Source organism: Mangifera indica, chromosome 3 (genome assembly GCF_011075055.1).
Source record: "Mangifera indica cultivar Alphonso chromosome 3, CATAS_Mindica_2.1, whole genome shotgun sequence".
NCBI classification, from domain to species: Eukaryota; Viridiplantae; Streptophyta; class Magnoliopsida; order Sapindales; family Anacardiaceae; genus Mangifera; species Mangifera indica.
This window is the reverse complement of record NC_058139.1, coordinates 4,633,157-4,653,779: the sequence shown is the minus strand read 5'-3', so window position 1 is coordinate 4,653,779 and position 20,623 is coordinate 4,633,157. Positions and strand designations below refer to the sequence as shown.

The 20,623-nt window shown below is 33.4% G+C and overlaps 2 protein-coding genes across 5 annotated transcripts; both read right to left on the bottom strand.

Annotated features, from left to right (window-relative positions):
• Positions 1-116: 116 nt before the first annotated feature.
• On the bottom strand, positions 117-8,934 carry LOC123210890 (protein transport protein SEC16B homolog). 4 transcript variants are annotated; one of them, XM_044629380.1, is made up of 14 exons: positions 8,810-8,934; positions 6,765-8,613; positions 6,329-6,643; positions 5,130-5,249; positions 4,912-5,034; positions 4,590-4,760; positions 4,039-4,170; positions 3,814-3,948; positions 3,412-3,539; positions 3,232-3,340; positions 2,844-3,155; positions 2,588-2,743; positions 2,161-2,462; positions 117-1,133 (listed from the first exon to the last, which is right to left on the bottom strand). In XM_044629380.1, the coding sequence occupies exons 2-14, from the start codon at positions 8,514-8,516 to the stop codon at positions 665-667; spliced, it is 4,224 nt and encodes a 1,407-aa protein (XP_044485315.1). In that variant the 5' UTR covers positions 8,517-8,613; positions 8,810-8,934; the 3' UTR covers positions 117-664. The 4 variants fall into 4 exon arrangements, with proteins under 4 accessions (XP_044485315.1, XP_044485317.1, XP_044485314.1 ...); XM_044629382.1 differs by having other exon boundaries at positions 6,765-8,392; positions 8,423-8,890; XM_044629379.1 differs by having other exon boundaries at positions 6,765-8,890.
• Positions 8,935-15,624: 6,690 nt separating this feature from the next.
• On the bottom strand, positions 15,625-17,533 carry LOC123210928 (zinc finger protein ZAT1). Its single transcript, XM_044629427.1, has 2 exons — positions 16,457-17,533; positions 15,625-15,906 (listed from the first exon to the last, which is right to left on the bottom strand). Exon 1 carries the CDS (start codon positions 17,398-17,400, stop codon positions 16,465-16,467), a length of 936 nt encoding a protein of 311 aa, XP_044485362.1. The 5' UTR covers positions 17,401-17,533; the 3' UTR covers positions 15,625-15,906; positions 16,457-16,464.
• Between the last annotated feature and the right edge of the window lie 3,090 nt (positions 17,534-20,623).

Genomic DNA, 20,623 nt, shown 5'->3' with positions numbered 1-20,623 from the left:
CCTTATATTATTCCTTGCAAATATCTCATACTTTTCTAGGGAAATGAAAGATAGTATTCTTCCTTGTAAATATCTCATGGTGACTCGTACATGAGCATCTGGTTCACCTCTAGTACTGAAGTAATCGATAGAATATTATTACAAGGGAAATAAAGGACGAAACATCTGATTTTTAGGAAATTATTACATTATATTATCCTTTTCCCCCCGACAAGATATCTCTGAAGGCTTTTCTTCTATCTCAAGGGTCATTACCCTTTTCCCCCGAACGAGATATCTTTGATGGCTTTTCTTCCATCTCAAGGGACGTTTCTGTTTTAAAACAAATGAACAAATAACTGTACACTAGTGCGCCCTATTTAGACTTTCTTTGCCTTATAGTCACAATAAAAACAAATTCAAAACCAAAAAAGAAACCGGCTCCTCATCAACAATGGTGGCACTCAGAAAATACATACAAGACGTCGCTTCTGAGTAACGTTAAAAAAGCATCCGCTGGGACCACCAAACCCAATCCCGATCCACTGATTCCAGTGCGTGCCACCAGCCTTTTTTTTTTTTTTTTTTGTATCCAAAAGGTGTATGAGCAGCGTAGTGTCCTTGAATATGGTAGTATTGGCCAGAAGCAACAAAAATTTGATATTTACATCTTCATAACTCTAGTTCAAAGTTCCACCTCATGAAGGTCATCCCCAAAACTCCCACCGTTCATTGGACCAGGCATAGATGATGATGGCGGCATGCTCACCACCTCACCTTGGCCGTTTGATTGAGGCATATGCGGATTGAATGAATCACTGAAGCTTCCACTCCATGATGCTGTTCGTCGAGTCTGTGGTGGAAGGCTGGTATTGCCATTTGTCATGACATCCATTGGGAAACCTTGTTTAGTGATTGATGATGTATTAGGCTGGGATGGGTCATTCATCGTGGATGTTGAAGGCTTTTCAAAATTTGCGGTTTCTTCTTGAACATTTTCTGCAATAGCCTCCATTGGTTGTTCAGCTGACGTTACAGGGGCTGGAACAAAAAACTTGGCATTTGAAGCAACAGCCGGTTTGACAGAAGGAACAGAAGGTGACTGGAAGAATTTTGCTGGGCTTGCAGTACCTTGGTTGAAGGTGTCCACATACCTGTCAAACAAGAATAAACATTACATTTTAATCAAAATTCACTAGAAACTTTACCCACTATAAAAAGCCGGATCTATCATTTAATAGGTGAAAGACTTTGGCATGAAAAAAGAAAATTAAATTTCAATCATATTCATTATTATCATCTCAACTTCAGAGAAGTGGCAAACCATGAAAATATAGGTCAAGGATAATTTGACTTACTCCTCAGTATGCCTAAAAGTCAGTTTGGTCCAACAATTTTGATAATAGTCAAACATCTGGTTGACTTCCCATTTTTCTCCCTCTTTGAAACATTAGTCCTTTACCGCCCTCAGGGCCAAAACAGGGATCTATGGGGCGTATGACTATTCTTGAAATTAGAAAATTTCATTGATTTCAAGTCATAACACATAAGGTCAAACGATATTTACCCTTATTCAATCAACCCTTATGAACCTTGTTAACAATATTATATTAATTTTATTATATATATGTTTATGTATGTATGTGTATGTGTACATATATATATATATATATATATATATATATATATATTTTCTTCACAGATGTTCACAGCAAAATATGCAAGAGTTCAGAAGAGAAATTTACCATCCAACCCAAAACTAAGACTTGGCTGTCTGAAATTGGTTAAAAAATAAATTCTTCTTAATCCTCTAGTTTCAAAACTGTTTTCAGACATTTTATCACTCAAGTCTAAAACTTGGTACCTAATCTTTAGATCCATCAACAGAGATGGTAACAGATTGTTCCAGCAAATACTCAATACTAGAAAAACACAAAAAGCACAGACAATTTCTCAAAAAGATCCATGGCACAACTCTTACATAGTTCCTACCAACCCAAATGAAGAAATGAAAAGAAATGAACTATGGGACCATTCAAAAAAAGCAATTGACTCATTCTTCCCAGTCAATTTCCAATTAAATTTCAATCGTTAATCTTCTAAGGGTACCTCAGCAATATGTCTACCATAATAAGAATTGGGAAGGCTTTTCAAAATAAAGTAAGAAAAAAATTAGAATACCTTGATCGAACACCACTACGCCCATGAGCTGAAAATTGATTGGTGTTGGTTGGAATAGGTGGAATCCCTGAAGAATGCTCTGATGGAGAAGGAGTTCTGATTGATGGACTCACATTACTTGGAAAGCCGCCCTCACTCTTTAAGGCAGATTGCAAGTTGTAGTCAGAGATTCCATTCTGGAAGGATGCAGTTGTTGGAGGGGGTGGCAGGGCAGCTTCTTCAGCTGGAGGTTCAGCACCCTCCTCCACCCACCTCTTAAGCTTTTCATCATAGTAGAATTTATTCTTTTCACCTAATTTAGCCTTCAAAAGGAATACAAATCCAAACAAACAATCAACTGACCAATATACATTTTCCATCATTTTCTCCTTGAAAATATCATGGAGTAAGACTTAATGTAACATGAAGATATAGGTCCAGAACTTACCTGTTTATCTGATCGAGGCCCTAAGACTAGACCCATTGTCTTTTGTAGAAGCCCCGAGCCAAAACCAAAACGAGAAAATCGAGATGCCCTACCTGAGCCTGATGATTTGCCTGGTGCACTGGATGAGGTTGCTTCCATTGATGAATCACCATGATCCTGCCAGATGTGATGATGACTTCATAAATACAAAATTATGCATGTCTAACTCAAGCAGTTAAACATGAATATGGAGTACTCTTTCCAGGTAATCACATACCTGTCTTGGGGTTCTACCGAAGTCTGGCTCTGAGACACTTCTATTAGACATTGTCATTTTGTTGCCATCAGCTGCCCACTCACTTATTGGTTCCATTGAAGCAGAAGGCATTAGTGATGGCATGGCCATTGTTGATTGACTAACTCTTTGGCCCATAGGCTGGTTATAATTTTCAACACTTTGACCATTTCCAGGTGAAGTTGATGGTGCAGGGGGTGGCAGGCTGCCAACAACACGATGTGCAGTACTATCAAAAAAATTGAGCAACTTACCGACTAATTTTGTTGGAGCCAAATTTGCAGTGTATCCACCCTGTGGACAAGTTTTATTTAGTATGACCAGAAAAAATAACTAAAAGATAGATGAAATACAGGAAGCCAGAAAATACCTGCTGATGGGTTCTGATTCTCTCCTCAAGAGATAACACTAATTGCTTCCATGTTTCTACTTCAGGGGCTCGACCCATTTTTAGTGATTTTAATAGTGTTTGACAATACCTGAATTAATTTCAAGACATCAAGAGAACTAAATGCAGAATTACTTGGTACATTAAAGTCATAAAACATACTTCAAAGATTCTGAAACTTTTCCCACTTCTGCAAGCATGTTTGCATATATGAGCTTATACGGCTGAAATGGTAGCAGGATAAACTGAGAATTTCCCAGCACCTTCGAATATTCATACAACTCAGTCCTCTGTCCAAGTAGCCATTGAATCATTTCAGTAAGATTTTCTGAAGAAGCATAATCCAGAAAACAAATTGACGAAGAGTGATTTATTTATTTGTGTCCAACATGAGAGTGATATGTCACATAGGTTTGTGCGCACACATAGGTATGTATGTCTCTGACAAAGGCTGAAGCTATCAAGATACAAGAAACAACTAAAAGCCCACTGATATGTTTACCCATAAAAAACCACAGCTTTTAAATGAGCATTGCCAAAGAGCCAAATAAATTCCAAGAGCACCTGAATAGCCTCTGGACTAGCATATGTTCGAGGACATTTCCAGTGATCTGCTCCAATAAGACAAAGTCTTGCACTATCTGAATATGACTCAAAGTTTGCTTCCGCAACTAAGTAGCAGATGTGGGCAGCAGTGATCTGAAATAAAACTCTCAAGTGAGATTCCAGAATAAAAAATTCAAAAGCAATGCAAGCTAGAGTATGTAATGTAAAATGATATATATACACCTCACTTCTGTCCTTCCATAGGCAATCTCCAAGATGAATAATCACAAGTTCATCATCTTTTGTTCTGTTTGCAGTTATAACAGCCAAATTCTCCTCCCAATCATCAAGCATGCCATTAGCCCCCGACTGCAGCTTGCAGCATCAAAATTAAAAATTAAACACTAAGACTCTTATGGCTAGCAGCACTAAAATTGTAAATCCTTAGAAGATGATAAAGACACAACAGCTCATTAAAAGCTAGTAGTTTCAAGCAATGTGGTAGCCAGGATTGAATACAGGTTTATTTATTCTTCTAGCTTATTATCTAACAATTATTGTTGTGTACAGGAACTAAGTGCAGCCCCATATCAAAACGACCTACAAAAGGCTCCTTTTTGCTATGAGTGTTCTTAATTAGAAACTTTCTCTTTCTCAGATATAAACCTGTTGTATGTTTTATGCTGCACAATATATATAAAAATAAAATCCCCAACATAGCATAGAAAATTAAATCAATAAGCTATTTATAAAATAAAATGCAAGAACAGACAATTCAGTCATCAATATCTTACCTGTGCTGGTTGTTGAGAAATATTAAAAGCACCAGGAAGACCACTATTAGCTGACACGTCTGAGGTAAACACATCTGCTGGTTGCCCAGCTATTAGCAGGCACAATGTCCGCAAAGGTGATCCGGCCACCAGCTGGCAAAGTGCCATTTGCTTCACAGTGTCAACATAGAACTGCAATTGTTCCAGGTCCCATATTAGCACACAAAAATAGAACCACACATAAGATAAAATAAAAACAGAGACAGATGGGCACAAGCACCAGAAATTGGTAATGAAGCATAAGATCATCTCATAAGAGAAAAACATGGAACATAAAGCAAACCTGATCACCAAGTTGTGATGCAAGGATAAGGGCAGGTCCCCACAACTGACCTTCTTGCGCACGTAATAGAGCTTCTTTTATTCGACCGGATACCAAAAGATTCTGCACCTCCAATGCAGTTGCCTGAAATACAAATTCACAAGTACATTCAGAATAAAAAAATTATAAAGTTGTCTGTAGAGAAATAGTAAACATTTGCATTGTGATGCATAGAATACCTGAATCTGTCCTTCAGGTGGCAAATTCTGCACATATTGACTAAGAGCACCAAACTGGGTGTCATTCCTCTTTACAGATGCAAAGAGTTTAGCAACTGCTGATTCTGGAGCATCACTCTCCTATCATAATCATAGAACCAATAAGAATACTAGATGTAAAATTAACTAATTATCTTGATGACTCAAAGAATAATATTTCAAGGAAATGAAAAATTAGTGCCAAGGGAAAACAATTGAAAGAATCCACAATCGGGAGGTGTCCGCAACAGAAGCAAAGGACACATAGCTTAAAATTGTATATTCATAAATTAGAACATTCTCAAACATACAGCATTAACTGACCAGTAAACTACAAAATGGTCATTTGTATTTTACTTATTTTACCATACATCACTGGGATATTTCCTGTATTGTTTTATTATACTGTGGTTAAACAATGCTTACACATGATAAGTTGATCTTTTGCGGTATATCATTTACCCTAAAAGCATACAAATAAAAATAATGATAACTTTTGAAGATAATTTTTTTAAATAAAAACATAACTTAAAACCCCCTTAAGTTCTCTCAATTTTTTTAACATTTTTATTATTATTATTATTTTTTTTTTGGGAATAAATTCACCTCCACTGGCTTGAAGAAGTTTGCACAGTCATCAAAGGCTACACCATGGCAAAAGAGAAACAGAAAAGACGCAAATCTTGAAAGCAGTATCTGTATAGGTATTTATTTCATTTAAATTTCACAAGTTGGAACCTGAGAATAAACAATACAAACTGATCCAGTCACTGATTCAAAGATTCTTGGAACTGAATACAACAACTCTATCAATGATGACATAGATTCATTTCTGCCAAGCTATAAAAGGAGAATAAGCTACTTGCCTACTAAATGGGGCACATGTTTCAGTCTATAAGAATTCCAAGAAGAAAATGAAAGAGAGTATAGATGAAAAAGGCCAAATGACAAACATGACCCAATAGGCCAATACAAAAGAATACTGAATAAGGCGTATAGCTATTTGACAATCTAGGGCCAATCTCAAAGTAGCATGAAAAATGGGAAGAACTGCACAATGCACATTAAAAAATGGGGGGAAATATAGAAACATAAAGACAATAATTATTCTACTGAAAAAAGGGAAATTTCAAAAATAAAATAAATAAAACCATCACCAAATAAAATACAACTTGACTCACCCTCAATGCAGTGTCAGTACCATAAGGCGATCGAAGTTTTCCATAATGTTGACAACCAATTTTAAGTAAAGAGAGAAGTAACTTCAAAACTTCACCCTTTCTGTAATCCATGTCAGGAGATTCACATTTTGCAATCCGCTCATCAATCCACTTATTCAACTCCTTACTTCCAACATTGCCACCAACCAATGGACCTGGAAAGGCTTGTTGGCATAGCGCACGAAAGTATGCCACTGCTCCAGTGTTAGAATCACTGGCATTGCCAGAGGCAACTTCCATCAAGTTCAGAACAGATATAGACCCTCCTACATTATCCTTCACATAAAACATAACTTATTAGCCTTTAAGCGAGATCAAAATCAAAAATTAAAAATTAAAAATGTAGCAAACAAAGGAATCACAAAACAAACTCTGAGAGAGTATTTTAGGTCCTAACCTGGCTTCCATAAGTTGAGCTGTGGAGAGAACTATTATCTTTCATCACTATGAGTTTCCCACCAAACCCAAAAGTAACCAAGGCATGTGAAGGGCGACCAGCAGACGATCTTCCCAAGTTTGGGGCATAAGAATTCTGGTAGCCACTCTGAAATGACTGTTGTGGAGCATTTACTGCTTTCTGGAGACCATAGTAGTTGTTTGAAAACTGCATAAGTTTATTCTGCTTCACATATGGCTGATTCAATTGATGGCTAAAGTTATCACTAGGGACAAAGCTTTTAAACCCAACAACCCCATTAGCCTCAGCACTAACATGACTTGCTTTGTCATATGATGCATCTGTCCCCATTTTATTAAAAGATTTCAGTTGATCCACATGGTTATTCATAGGAGCCTTTGAACCATAAAAAGTATCCACCTGCTGATGCTGACTGAAATTTGAAGCATCAGTAGTCTTAGTGACAGTCTCAGATTGGAACATGTTCAAACCCTGCTGGTTGTAGTTACCGTAAGTATGATCCCAGCTTCCCTGTTGGTCTAGGTTGCCAAGGCCCTGCAACCCATAATTATCAAATTGCATTCCACCCTGGATTTGGCTGCCATCAACCTGTGACCCAAATGTATCAGCTTGCCCAAATTCACTATATATACTGTTACTGTTGTCCAAATATGTACCAGTAGAGGCAACCCCATTTCGACTTTGCTGATCAAGAGCTTGAACTGTCGACTGTCTAGCTGAATCATAACTCTCCAATGTGTGCCATTCTCGAACTATTGTGTCATAATACCAACCAGGATATTGCGGATCAAAAACCATATGTTCCGGGTAACCATTATTATCCCCTTGAGAAACCTGACTATTCCAGTTAGACACACTCTCAGTAGTGCTAGTCTCTGGTAGAGTCTCCACGACAGATTGAGAACTTTGTTTCAAGTAAGATACCTCTGATTTCTCTGAAACAACATTCCAATCACTACCTGAAGTTGCATTATAGCCCCCTTGAATACTTGCTGTCATATCCACCTCATACCATTGCCCAGTATTCATGTCATACTTCCACCCTGGATATAAATTCTCCCAATACTCACTACTATTCATACCATGCCCATTCACCATCTCTTGTGCTCCATTAACCTGACTCTGTTGGCTTAGAGCATGAGAATCGTAATTAACTGAATTATCTATAAAACCAGCAGCCTTATACACTTCATTTCCAGATACAAATCTATTAGCATTCAAATTTACACTTTCGTCCACCCGTGCAGAAAACTCCCTGGAATTGTCCTCCCAAGCACTGAAAAAATCAGAGTCAGAACCAAAACCAAGATTCCCATTCCGTTGCTTAGAATCTGCATTGAATGCACTCCATCCCACCTCCTTAACCACAGATCCACCATTCTTAGTAGCACTTGAATCCGATACATCCCCCATTTCAGTCCCATCCTTATTATCACTATCATTATTCAACTTAATTATGCTACCAGCCTCTGATTCACTTTCCGTTTTTGCGATTGATTCACTAACAACTCTGCATTTCGTATCAATTCCACTATCATCTAAACTCAGATTCGCAAAAGCTTTAGCTTCATCAAAATCGGAGTCATTCGACTCCGATAATTTATGGGCGGAGGAAGCAGACGTAGTAGCGATATGGGTGGGCCTACCGAAATCTTCTTCATCCACTAACTTGTCAAAGAAATCCTCATCCGTCTGATCCTCCGCCGGAAATTGAGGAGGATTCGAAGCCATCGATCGACCCAATCCTCAAGTGTTGGTGATATACAGTAATGGAAACCTAGAAACCCTCCAATTATTCAAAAATTACACAGGTACCTCGAAGTGTGAGCTGTAAGATTGCTTGTAAGTCGAGATCCCTAAATCAGATATACATACACAGAGGAGAAGGCAAGATATAGGTTTTGAAGATCTATTCTATTCTATTCTAAAACTGAAATTACATAATCCACAAAAAAGGGGAACTTAGAAGGAAAATTTTACGAAGAAATAGAATAAATTTAAAAGAAGAAATCAAAATAACTTACAGAAAATTTAGGATTAAAGAATCAGAGACAGAGATGAAGCCCTGGATTTCGCACCACCAACACAAGAGAAGAGAGCAATTTTATTTTATTTTATTTTTTTAATTTCCTTTGGTTGCGTTGTTTTCAATTTTACCGCCATGCATACGACCATTTACGTGGTTAATTGACGTCAGGTTGAGTTTTATGGAAAATTAAATTTACCTTAACCTTACTTACCAACAATAATTATCAATTTCTTATTATTATTATTATTATTATTATTATGCGGTTTCCTTTTATATAAAATAAATTATACGTATCAATAAATTAATGTTTTTGTCACCAATAATTGCTTCTTCCCGTAAAAATGATTGGGTAATTACTTTAGTTGGCGAATATTTGTCGGAATCAATTTTAATTTTAACTTTATTACTCTTTAATTATGATTTTGACGGAGATGGATGCCATTAATCCCATAATTTCTTCTCTTTTTTGGGTGTGTGTTCATAGTTTAGGAAATAATCTTGCCAAATCTTGGATGGAAGATAGTAATTTACTATCAAATATAGTAATTTTAGCACTTAAGAGTAGGTTAATAAGAAGGCATGGCCATTAATTTAATTGATACACGTAACTTATGACCTATATGTAAATGTACCCTCTCCGAAAAGACAACAAGAATACTGTATATATGGATCGGCCTCAGCAGTCAGCAGCAAGCAACAACATTGATGTGTTTTTATGGTCAAAGGACATTAACAAAATTTGATGTGTTTTGTATCAATTGGAATATGCTGCCGTGGCCAAGCTACAAGGAGCCAAAACATTAATCCAATTAGGCAGGCTACCCATTTGCCTATCCAATCTAATCTAATCTAATCTAATCCCTTGACCAATTCTGGTTGCACAAGCACGTGCTTTCTTCTTCTCTGAGAGATCTTTTTCTGCTTCATGTTATATAGCTTCACATGTAAATATTAAATTGGAGTTTGATAGATTTCTATAAAAGAGGTGAGACCAGCTAAGGCTGAAATCTGATAATCTATTAATAATATTAATTGTAGAGGGTGTAGTGGGTAAAAGGGCTGATGTTTTGGGAGAAGATTGAGGGAAATAATGGGTGTTGGTCTTTTTGGTTGAATGTGAGGGAGGTGGCGGTGGCAGTGTCACATCACATGCAAGGCAGTTGCCGGCTGGCTGGCATGACTAAAAACGCATGCATGAATGAGTAATTGAGACCTAAAATGGGTGTGAAATCATGGTGTTTATAGCGTGAATGAAGTTTAATGCCAAACAGAGGATCGCTGTTTCTCTGATACAAAAAGAAGTATTAACATATGCTATCTGCAACACCTTCTAAAGACAAAAGTGTGGTGGATGCATTCATATTTCTTTACATGTTCACACCCAACACCATTTACTCTCTCTCTCTCTCTCTTTTTTGTCCTATTAATTTCGGGAACAAACCACACTACTTCTATGCTCCCAAAAGAAAAAGTAAAACAGCCAAATGTTTAGTAATATTTACATAACATTCTAAATCCCAATGTTTTTAAAAATAGACCAAATGATCAAATTAGTTATTTTACTGGTTTATTATTCGATTAGTTTGATCAAAAATCAGTTGGGTCAATTTATTATTAAATTATAATAAATAGATTTTATTTATAAATTTATAAAATCAAATCAAATCAATCAAGATATATACATCTATAAAGATTAGAATATATTTTTTTTAAAAATAATAATTATTTATTTGATTTTAATAAAATAATCAAAATAAAAAAGTTTCAATCTTATGATACATAAAAAAATAATTCTGTAAGTTATTACCTATAGAAGACATTTCAATATATATAAAATATTTTTTTTTTATTTTATTTTTAAACTTATTTTTTCGTACAAATATTTATAAATTCATCAAATCTAGCCTAAAATAATTAAATTTTTCAAAAATATCTTAAATTTTGATCAAATTCAATTCTACTAGTTTTGACTATTCACTGATTTTAATCAGATTTGATCGAATCAATAAATAAATTATTTTTTAATATCAATCAAATCAAACTTGAAATTAATTTACGATTCAACCAATTAAATCAGTTAATTCAATCCGATGTTAAATCCAAATAATATTTACTTAATTAGTTTTGCCAGGCAGATTAGGGCTGGATTCGAGCCGAGCCAGCTCGAGCCCAAAACGAGCCGGGCTCAGCTCGGCTCGATCGAGCTCGAGCCGAGCCCGAGCTGGCTCGGGTTGGCTCGGTATATTTTTTTAAAAATTTTTTTATACAAAACGACGTCGTTTTGATCTATATATATATACAAAACAGTGTCGTTTTGATATAAAAAATAAGTCGAACAGAACTCGAGCCTGTCATTAAAAAGCCGAGCCAAACCCGAGCTGACTGCAAACCGAGTTCAGCTCTGTTCGAATCCAGTCCTAAGGCAGATGATGAGAAATTCACAAAACTCTCGTAGAATAAGACAAATCATGAACACATCAATTGTCACACCAACTTTCAATCTACACTCAGTCTCATTTTGTAAATCCTAAAATATCCAACATGACTGAAAAATTACAAAGATCTTCCAAACATCCTGATTGAAAAACACATCAAAACTGACGATTTCTATCACAAAATGTGCACCATAAATATGTACAATATTAGTCTTTTTCAAAAATGGATATAAAATAAATTATAAGTGTTATCTAGATAAAATTCTTTCTCAAGTCAACTCACATATACAATTTCCAATCGACACTGCCACTTAGAAAATAAGTGTCGTTCCAGCCTTACGGACAAACTATGAGAATGACGTCTTTTCTTTTCTTTTTCTGAAAACAACAAAACAGAAAATAATAATTAAATTTATCACGACTACAATAATAGTTTATTAAAATTAAAATATGTATTTTTATTGTCAAAAAATCCTTTTTTTACTCTTCAACTATATCAAACCACAACAATATTCATCATGTCAAAGTACACATTATCTTAAGTTTACGTTACTCTTAACTCTTATTATTATGAATACAAAAAAATAATATTTTATATATATATTTTTTTTTTAGTATATAATTTATATATTTAAATAAATTATTTCGCTCACTCTATAATCCTACATTAAGGAAATTATAATAATACCATAGACATAAACTATCTAGATCTTTTAACCAACCACATAAAAAACTATTTATCTTCAATTTGTCCTATAGTGTATATTTATATAAAGGTGAATATTGTTGAAGGGTAGACTATTGTTCGTTATTACAAAAAGAGAAAAGGGACGGAGGGCATTGCTGTGTCCTTCACAGCATGCTTGTCATGACTCTTAGGGCTCCCCTCCCACCCATTCGACTTCTCTTCGCAATTCACAATCATGCCCTCTTAAAACAATTCTCTTCTTTATGCCTTTTATAATAATAATAGTAATAATAATATTCGCATCACCTTAATTTCTTGAAAATATTTTAAAACTTAACACCAGTCCTCTATAATAATACTTACAAACCATTACTTGATTCTGTTTTTCTATTGGATTCGATATAACTTTCTGTATAAGTGCTATTATAAAATTTAATGGCTTAATAATGACAAAATTTACATTATTTTTGATAAGATCTCAAAGAAAATTTTATTATTTGATTAACCTTTGAGGGGTTGAGATCAAAGTACCTAATTCAAATTCATGAACTTAAAACAAATAGCCTATGTAATGTTTAAGGTCATTTTCCCCTTTTCTCAAATGTCAAATAAATCCAACCAATATTTATGCCTAAAAATAACACTATGTTACAAAATAAGTACACAAAATCTAATATACCATGTAACATGATACAAATTGCTGAAAATAATGAAAATATAAAATTAATTCATTAAGTTGAAATAAATAATATGTCCACGTCACTTTATTTTATTTTTTTATTTTTACAATATATATATGGAGCTGAAATTAATAATTTAATAAGAAGGAATAAATGGTGGAAAACAGAAAAGGGTATATGATTAGGAAGAGAGCAATGATGCCTATACATATTTAATGTCTTCATAATATAATGAGTTAGCAGAATATAGTCAAGGGGGGTGATTAGGTTACTGGTCAAATAATGGCACCTTCATTGTAGCTAAGAATTTTCAAGAAATAATTATAATTACATATTAATTATCAAATACTTTAGCACAATAATAGCATATGTAAATTGCTGGTATAAATTTCATGAATTGCGTAGGAAGCAAATTATTTTTTGAGATATCGTTACAACATTCTTGATTTCTCTCTATTTGAACACAATAATTTTAGTGTATGTTTAAATTTGGTGAAAATTAATATAAATGTAAATTTCATGAGGCCAGCATGTTTTTTATTTCTTTTCAGCAGTATATATTATATATTTATACTTATTTATTTATTTATATGGAGATTTATTAAAATGACTTCAATTTCCCACTGCATTTTTTTTAATATCCAAAACAATTCTATTACGCCAGAGCTGACTCACCAACGAATCAAAACCACAAACAATAAAGAAATTTCAGATGCTGATGCTTTTTAGGAGAGATGCTCAGATTAGGGAAGGAAAGTCAATGGGTTTGATACATTTTTTTTGTTTTTCCTATTGGGTTTGAAAGAGTTTAAGAAAGGAATAATATGAGATCTCCTTGGAAGGCTGGTCCTGGAGCAACACTGCCAGCTAGGCGAGCAGGAAGCAAGCAGCAACTCGTGACGTGACGCAGCACTGCACCGCACTGTGGAGTATCACCGTGCGACCTGGCGCAGTGCTACACGGTATGTATGCAGTTGCGGCTTGTCGTCGCTGGTGTCGGGGTGGCCATTCAATTTCTTGTTTCAGTTTTTAATATTTGAGATGGTTTAAAAAAAAAAAAAAAAAGAATCTGAGATCAGTAGACAGAGAAAGAGTTTAAAATAATAAATTTAAAAAAAAAAAAAAAGAATAAACTAAGTAGGCTCTAGATAAGAACTTGTAAATCTTAGAAATCAATCGGTCCAATTTCTACTTTTTTAAGAAGAGTATCTTGATATTATCATAGAATAACTAAGATAATAAATAATAAAACTATTGTTGACGTACAGATCCAAAAAAATTTATTCTAAAAATTTACACTTCAAAATTACGTGATAAGAACAAATATTTGCTTCAAAATCAAATCATAATTATAAGCTTATGTATTAATTATGCAGGGCATCGCTTCTTTGGTGCTGCTATGTGATACTTTTGAAGATTGGTTGCGCCATGTGTGTATCTATTAAATAAACAGAACATGAACATTAACTTGTGATGAGGGAAAAGAATCGCCCACTGGCTAGAAAGGCAGTCACTGAAAATTAACGTCATTCCTTTAAACGCTGCGTTTTCACTTCACCGCCATCCAATAACCACATTTTCGCCTTCTACACACATGCCTAACCATGTTTTAATTAATTATTTTACTTCTAAAAAAATTCAATTTTTTTAATTTCATTAAATAACTTCCACGTAGGAAAATTAAGTTTAGCAATGGGACCCACTGACATTTCTAAGAAAATGATTTGGAGAAGTTGACCGGAAAAGTTCGGCCACTTCATCACGTCTTTGTTTGTTCCCAGCTTTCATAAAGCATTACCACCACAAGTCACGCTGACTGAATCTCCTTATTTACCCATTTACCCTCTCTTTCCACCGTTGGATGTGTGGAAATTTTTGTCTATTACTCCCTAGGGCCACTACGTTTATCATGCCTAAAATTTGAGCATTTGCTTTGTAATAGCGGTCCCATTTGCATTAATATAATGTTATTCCTCATTTTTTCTACTGCCGGCCACTACATAATTTCCATTCATGGTTATTAAAAATGGGTTATTGTAAATTCATTTGAAGGACTTTCGTTAAAAAAAAAAACTCTTTTAAACTTGAAAACTCAAAATGACCTGACAGATTGAAGATATTTTTTTGGGATCTTTTTATCTTTTTATAAACAAAATATCATTTTTAATTTAAGAACTCAAGATGATCCATGACCAATAGAAATCGATAAAAAATGGATTATCAAAATTAGGAAATAGGGTTATTTGATATTTCTTGAGGTACATTCCAAAAATACTATTTTTTAATTGAATTCCCAAAAATGATATAATTTTTCAAATGAAAAATTCAAAGCCCCTAACATTCGATTAGAGGCAATTTTCTTAACTTAATCTCTAAAACAAGTAACATCACCTAAAATCCCCTCTTTAGAGTTGCATGATTTAACAGGAAAAGTGGAAAGAATGGCCAAATTAGCCGTTCCCTTTTAAGTAGTAATTTTACGAGTAATTTATTAGCATAAGCTTATTGCATCTTATAAAAAAGGGGATTAAAGGGAAAGTAAAGACAGAGCAATACAACAAATACATATTTTTTTGTATATAATTTAGGTATATAAATAATTTATTATTATATGATTTAATATTATTTTATCTTTAATTCAAAATCATCAACTCGCATGATGATACATAATTTATATGTTTAAATTATGTATAAAAAATATATACGTATAATTTTATTAATAAAGATAATGACCAATTGAGTTTAAACATTTAATAAAATAAATTTGTATAAAAAAAAGAAAAAAAAGAAGAGCTCATATGGCAAAAATGTGTGATGCATATGTCTTTTGGGTAGCATTAACACTAACCCTATTTCATAGATAAACTTGAATTTATCTTTATTAGTAGCATTACCCATTATAATTTATAAATGTTAGAAGAAGAACTTTGACAATTATAAATGTTAAAAATAGAAAGATATTAGCCATAAATTAGAAGGGTTGAAAAAACATAGTGTTAAATTGAGCACTAATCCCCAGTACAATTTAAGGAGAAAGAGATGTGTTGCATGAAAGAAAGGAACCTAAACACCAATCATTTATTGACTGACATGTCCTTTTCTATTTTTAATTATTTAATTAATCTGACTAATTCTTCTCTAATAACAGCATGGCACTTGCTTTTCGTTCATTTCAAGGCAGGTAAATAAAACCCAATTCCTTCTTTAATCAGATAGTAGATCCATTTCCATTGAGATGAGTCTGGTTCATCATTGATTTTTTTACTTTAAAGCTAAAACAACCAACTGACTGAAACAGAAAAACAAAACAGATGTGTGAGAGAGAAAGAGGGATTTCAGGTCCAAGTAGACAAACCTCAAATATAAAAAATTAAATAATTAAAAATTGTAAGCTTTAGGAGATAGACATTAGAGTTTAGACAACAGCTGGAAACATGGATAGTAATATAACATAACATTAACAGAATTGAACACTCAGGCATTAACAGAGGCCAAACTCTGTATTGGGTCCACAATAACAAGAAAACTCCATTTCTTTTTTTAGCCATGAAGTGAAAAATGGAACAATTTTCTGCTAAATCTACCTCTTTCAGTGACAATTGCTTCACTTAAAGCAACAACAACAATTTTGATTCAAAGAATGAGTTCCCTGGCAGAGTGCCCTGCTACTGCTTAGACAAAGCTATGTGAATGTCAAACTAGTTGATGAAAAATCCAAAGTAATTGCAACTATTGAGAATCCAGAAAGTAGTTCAAATTCAATAAACATGAACAAAAATTTCTACCTAAATTGCACAAACGAAGTGATTAAAAGCTTAGATCCATGTAAAAATTTCCACCTGCGGTGTTATGCATCCGAAACCACACTGTAGTCGTCTTCTTCCAATGGAGCAGGAAGATTAAGATCTATCAAAGTGTTGTCAAATTTAGCAGAATGTGTAACAGTAGCAGTTGCAGCAGCAGCAGCAGTAGTTGATGAAGGCAACAAGTGAGATCTCTTATGGCCACCGAGAGCTTGACCTGACCCAAATACTTTAAAACAAAATGGGCACTCAAAGATCGAAACTTTACCTCCATTTCTTGTTTCTGCAACTTCACAAACTTTCTTGTGTCCACCCAATGCGTGATAAGATCGAAACACTTTCTTGCATTTCTCACATCGATGCTTTACTGATCTTTCCCTTTTTTTACCATTTTCATCCCCTTCTTCTTCATTGCTTCTCATCCACACATCTCTTGAAAGCATCATCAAACACATTGCAACATCCTCTTCAGGAGAAGTATCAGAGACTGAGCTTACCGGCTCCGGCTCGGTTGGTGACTCACTGCAACTGAGTTTCTTCACTTTTGTATTCTGATCCTCCTGTGACAGTGAAGAAGCAGTGAATATTTTTCGGGTTCTTTTAGATCGTCTCCGAGTTGGGTTTTTTGACTCGGTCTCACTCTCTCTATCTTGAACAACAACAGACACAGAATCAACTGCAAAAGAAAACTCAGGATCTGCAAGTCTGAAACTTTTCTTGGGATTATTTCTCAACCCATAACCCAAAGATTTCTCTTCTCCTTCTTGTCCAATTTTACCATCTTCCACTTCCCGTTCTTCACCCGAAGAAGAAGACGAAGTAGAGTCAGTACAATCAACGACTTGCTGTTGCTGCTGTTGGTGGTAAAGAGGAATCTTTGGAGGAAGAGGAAGAGCAGCCAAGTGAGCCTTCATATGACCACCTAAAGCTCTGCCATTAGAGAAAGACCTTGGACAAAGCTTGCATTTGTGCTTCTCCATTGCAACAAAACACAAGAGCAGCAGAACCAGATACCGAAAACACTTAATTTTCTTCTTCTCTCTCTCTTTCTCTCAAAGTATAGAGAGTTTGGGAACTTAAAGGAGTAGGTGACAAGCATTCCTCCACCAAAAGACACACAACCCAAAAATTATGACTCTACATATAAAATATGAAAAAGAACAGTTGTAATTACATTTAATTTACAAAAACAATATTATTATCATAATTAATCTTTTTTTTTTCCTCAGATTGCCCAAAAAAATTATAAAAATGTGTGATCATGAATTGGGAAAGAGGGACAAGTAACATGCAAATCTTGCCCATTTGAAAAATGGCCTTTCTTTTTACCGCTTTCTGATTCTCCATACATTACCAGTTTGGCAATTACATACTTTTCTGTTTAATTATTTATATACCACTTTCACTTTGTATCATTTCATCAATTTCATTTTCCTTTTTCAAATATATTTCAACTTCAAATATTCTTAGCGGATGTCTCATCTCACAAGTAAACATGAGAACTGATCAAAGAGGAGTAAAAGCAGCGTGAAAGAGGAGCTATTTTTAACGGGCTTCTGTTAGATTGAGGTTTCATATTTAATGAAGGGTATTTGTGGAAATTGATGCTTGCTTGCTTGCTTATACAGTTATGCGAGTCTTGAAGACTGTTTAATTCGTTTGGTGTAGAGACATGTCATCAGATGTGCTAACTGCCACCCATTCCACTTCCTTTTTCTTTGAATTTTGATTATTCATCCAATGATTAATATTTTTCATCCTTACTCACTTAGAAAAAATAATTTTATTTTATTTCCTAATTAAATTATAAAACCTGATAAAAATGGAATTTGACTAAAAAAATAAGGGTCACTCCTGTAACGTTGCCGTTAACAGTAGCATGCCGGCCCCACACTTGCTAGCTACTTTGGATCATAATCAATAAAACTACATTCTTCTTACAAACTTCGTGTGATCGTGCAGAAAATTAATGGCATCCACCTCACCCACTATTTATACATTTTCTGTTTACATAATTATGACGAAACAAGTTCAATTCAATGAACTTTGAAATATAACGTTGAGGTTAAATATGGTATAATTAATGAATATATAACATAATTACCAAAATAATCAGTGGTTATAATATTAATTAATATATGAAGACGGAGATTCAACCGTGGGTTAATTAGGGCACTGGTCCACTTTCGTCTCCAAGGGTGTTTGTCTTACTGTCTTGGTGTGATTTGGGAAGTAAATGCCGTCTTTATAGACAGAAAAGGGAGTGTTCTGTTCTGTTTTGTTTTGTTTGTGGGTCGAGAAGAGGCCAGCTTTAATAGATACAAGCGGATAACGGTTACAGTTCTTACATTACTTTACATGCCGTGCCGTCTGTGTTCTTGTACACATCTCTTTCAGCAACGCCACGTGTAAACAATTATCCACAATTTTGAGATCAATAAAATTATATAAGCAAAAACAATGATACACATATAATAAAATATTATTTTTTTTTAATTTTTTAATAACATTATAATACATTTGTATTTATATATAAATATAATTATTATTTTAAATAAATAAATAATTTATTATAATTTATTTAAATATTACTTTATCTTTATTTTAAAATTAATCATATAATAATATATTATTTACATATTTAATTATATATTTAAAAATATATACACATAATTTTATTATACTTTTTTACAAGAATTATGTTATCTAGTATGCATGCATGCAATATGTGCTTTCATTCTACACATCAACCATCCATCCTCCACCTTTTTTCATTTTCCTATTACTCATAAAATAAATATTTCAAAAAGTTTATTTGAGTAAAAAAATAATATTATGTGTATATATTTTTTGGTATATAATTGAATATATAAATAATATATTATAATATAATTAAATATTATTTTATCATAAATTTAAAATTAATCAATTATATAATAATATCTCATCTATATTCAAAAATATATCTATATAATTTCATTTTAAATGATATTAAGACGACGAAAATGTAATTATTTTCATATTAATATTATGTAAGAGATTATATCATTCGAGATTAATTTTTGAAAATTCACTTAAAATATGCAATATTATTTTTTCGAAGATTCTTTTAATTAGAATTAAAAGACATCAGTGGCTTAAATTTTATTTAACAATAAAACTATGTGTACCCACTTTGGGTACATAAATGTGTACATATTTATATGTGTCATCATGTGATTGGGTAATTTTGAATAAAAAATAAAATAATAATCAATCATATGATGACACATATGAGTGTATATACATTTGTGTACCTAAAATGGGTACATATAGTATTGCTCTTTATTTAATAACGGAAAACTTTGGTTTCTGAAATTATAAAAATTTCATGCCGTCAAGGAACCTTAAAAGCGATACAACAATGAATTATAAACATTCACTTTTACAGTTCTACAATTATTTTACACGAAAAAATAAAAAGAAACTTAATAATAGGAGAATTTTTATGTAATTAAACCTTAATTCTAAATTTTATGGATGCCCATAAATTTGATTCATATGTGCAAAGTTCGGTTTTCAGGATTCCACCCGTCATCTAAGGCGTCGTTCTCCCGGTTGGCAAGTTTTTGGACTGTTTTGACTGGGTATCAATTTCAGTACTGGTACAAGTATTGAGAGTAGCTTCAAAATATGAAGGCGAAGGTTGATGCTGTTGAAAAAAATGTATGTAAGGATCAAACGTCGTGTTAAAATTTGGCAGAAGGAAGTAAATTTAATAATTGATGAAGTAGAGAGTTCGATTGGAAAAAAAAATAAAAATAAAAATATAACATACACTAGAATTGGTAAATTAAAAGGTCAATTTACCAATACTATATTATCCACCAATATTTTTTTAAAACAGATTTTGAAAAAACATACACAATTACTATTCTACCTTTACATCTTGCCACAAATTGAATTATTTTATGGAATCTGTGGGAATTTATTGTTTCAACCAATCTTGGGTGCAAAATAATAATTGATTGTATTAAAAGTTCAATTTGTTCATATGGATCCAAATCGAACACAAATAAATTATTTTTCAAACTTAATTAGTCCAAACTAAACCCTTAAAAATGAGTTAAAAATAAGTTTTACTCTTTTTAAATTCGATTAGAGTCGGATCTAATCCTATTTGAGCCCTATAAAATAAATCTAATGAAAGCTCGAAAACTAAAA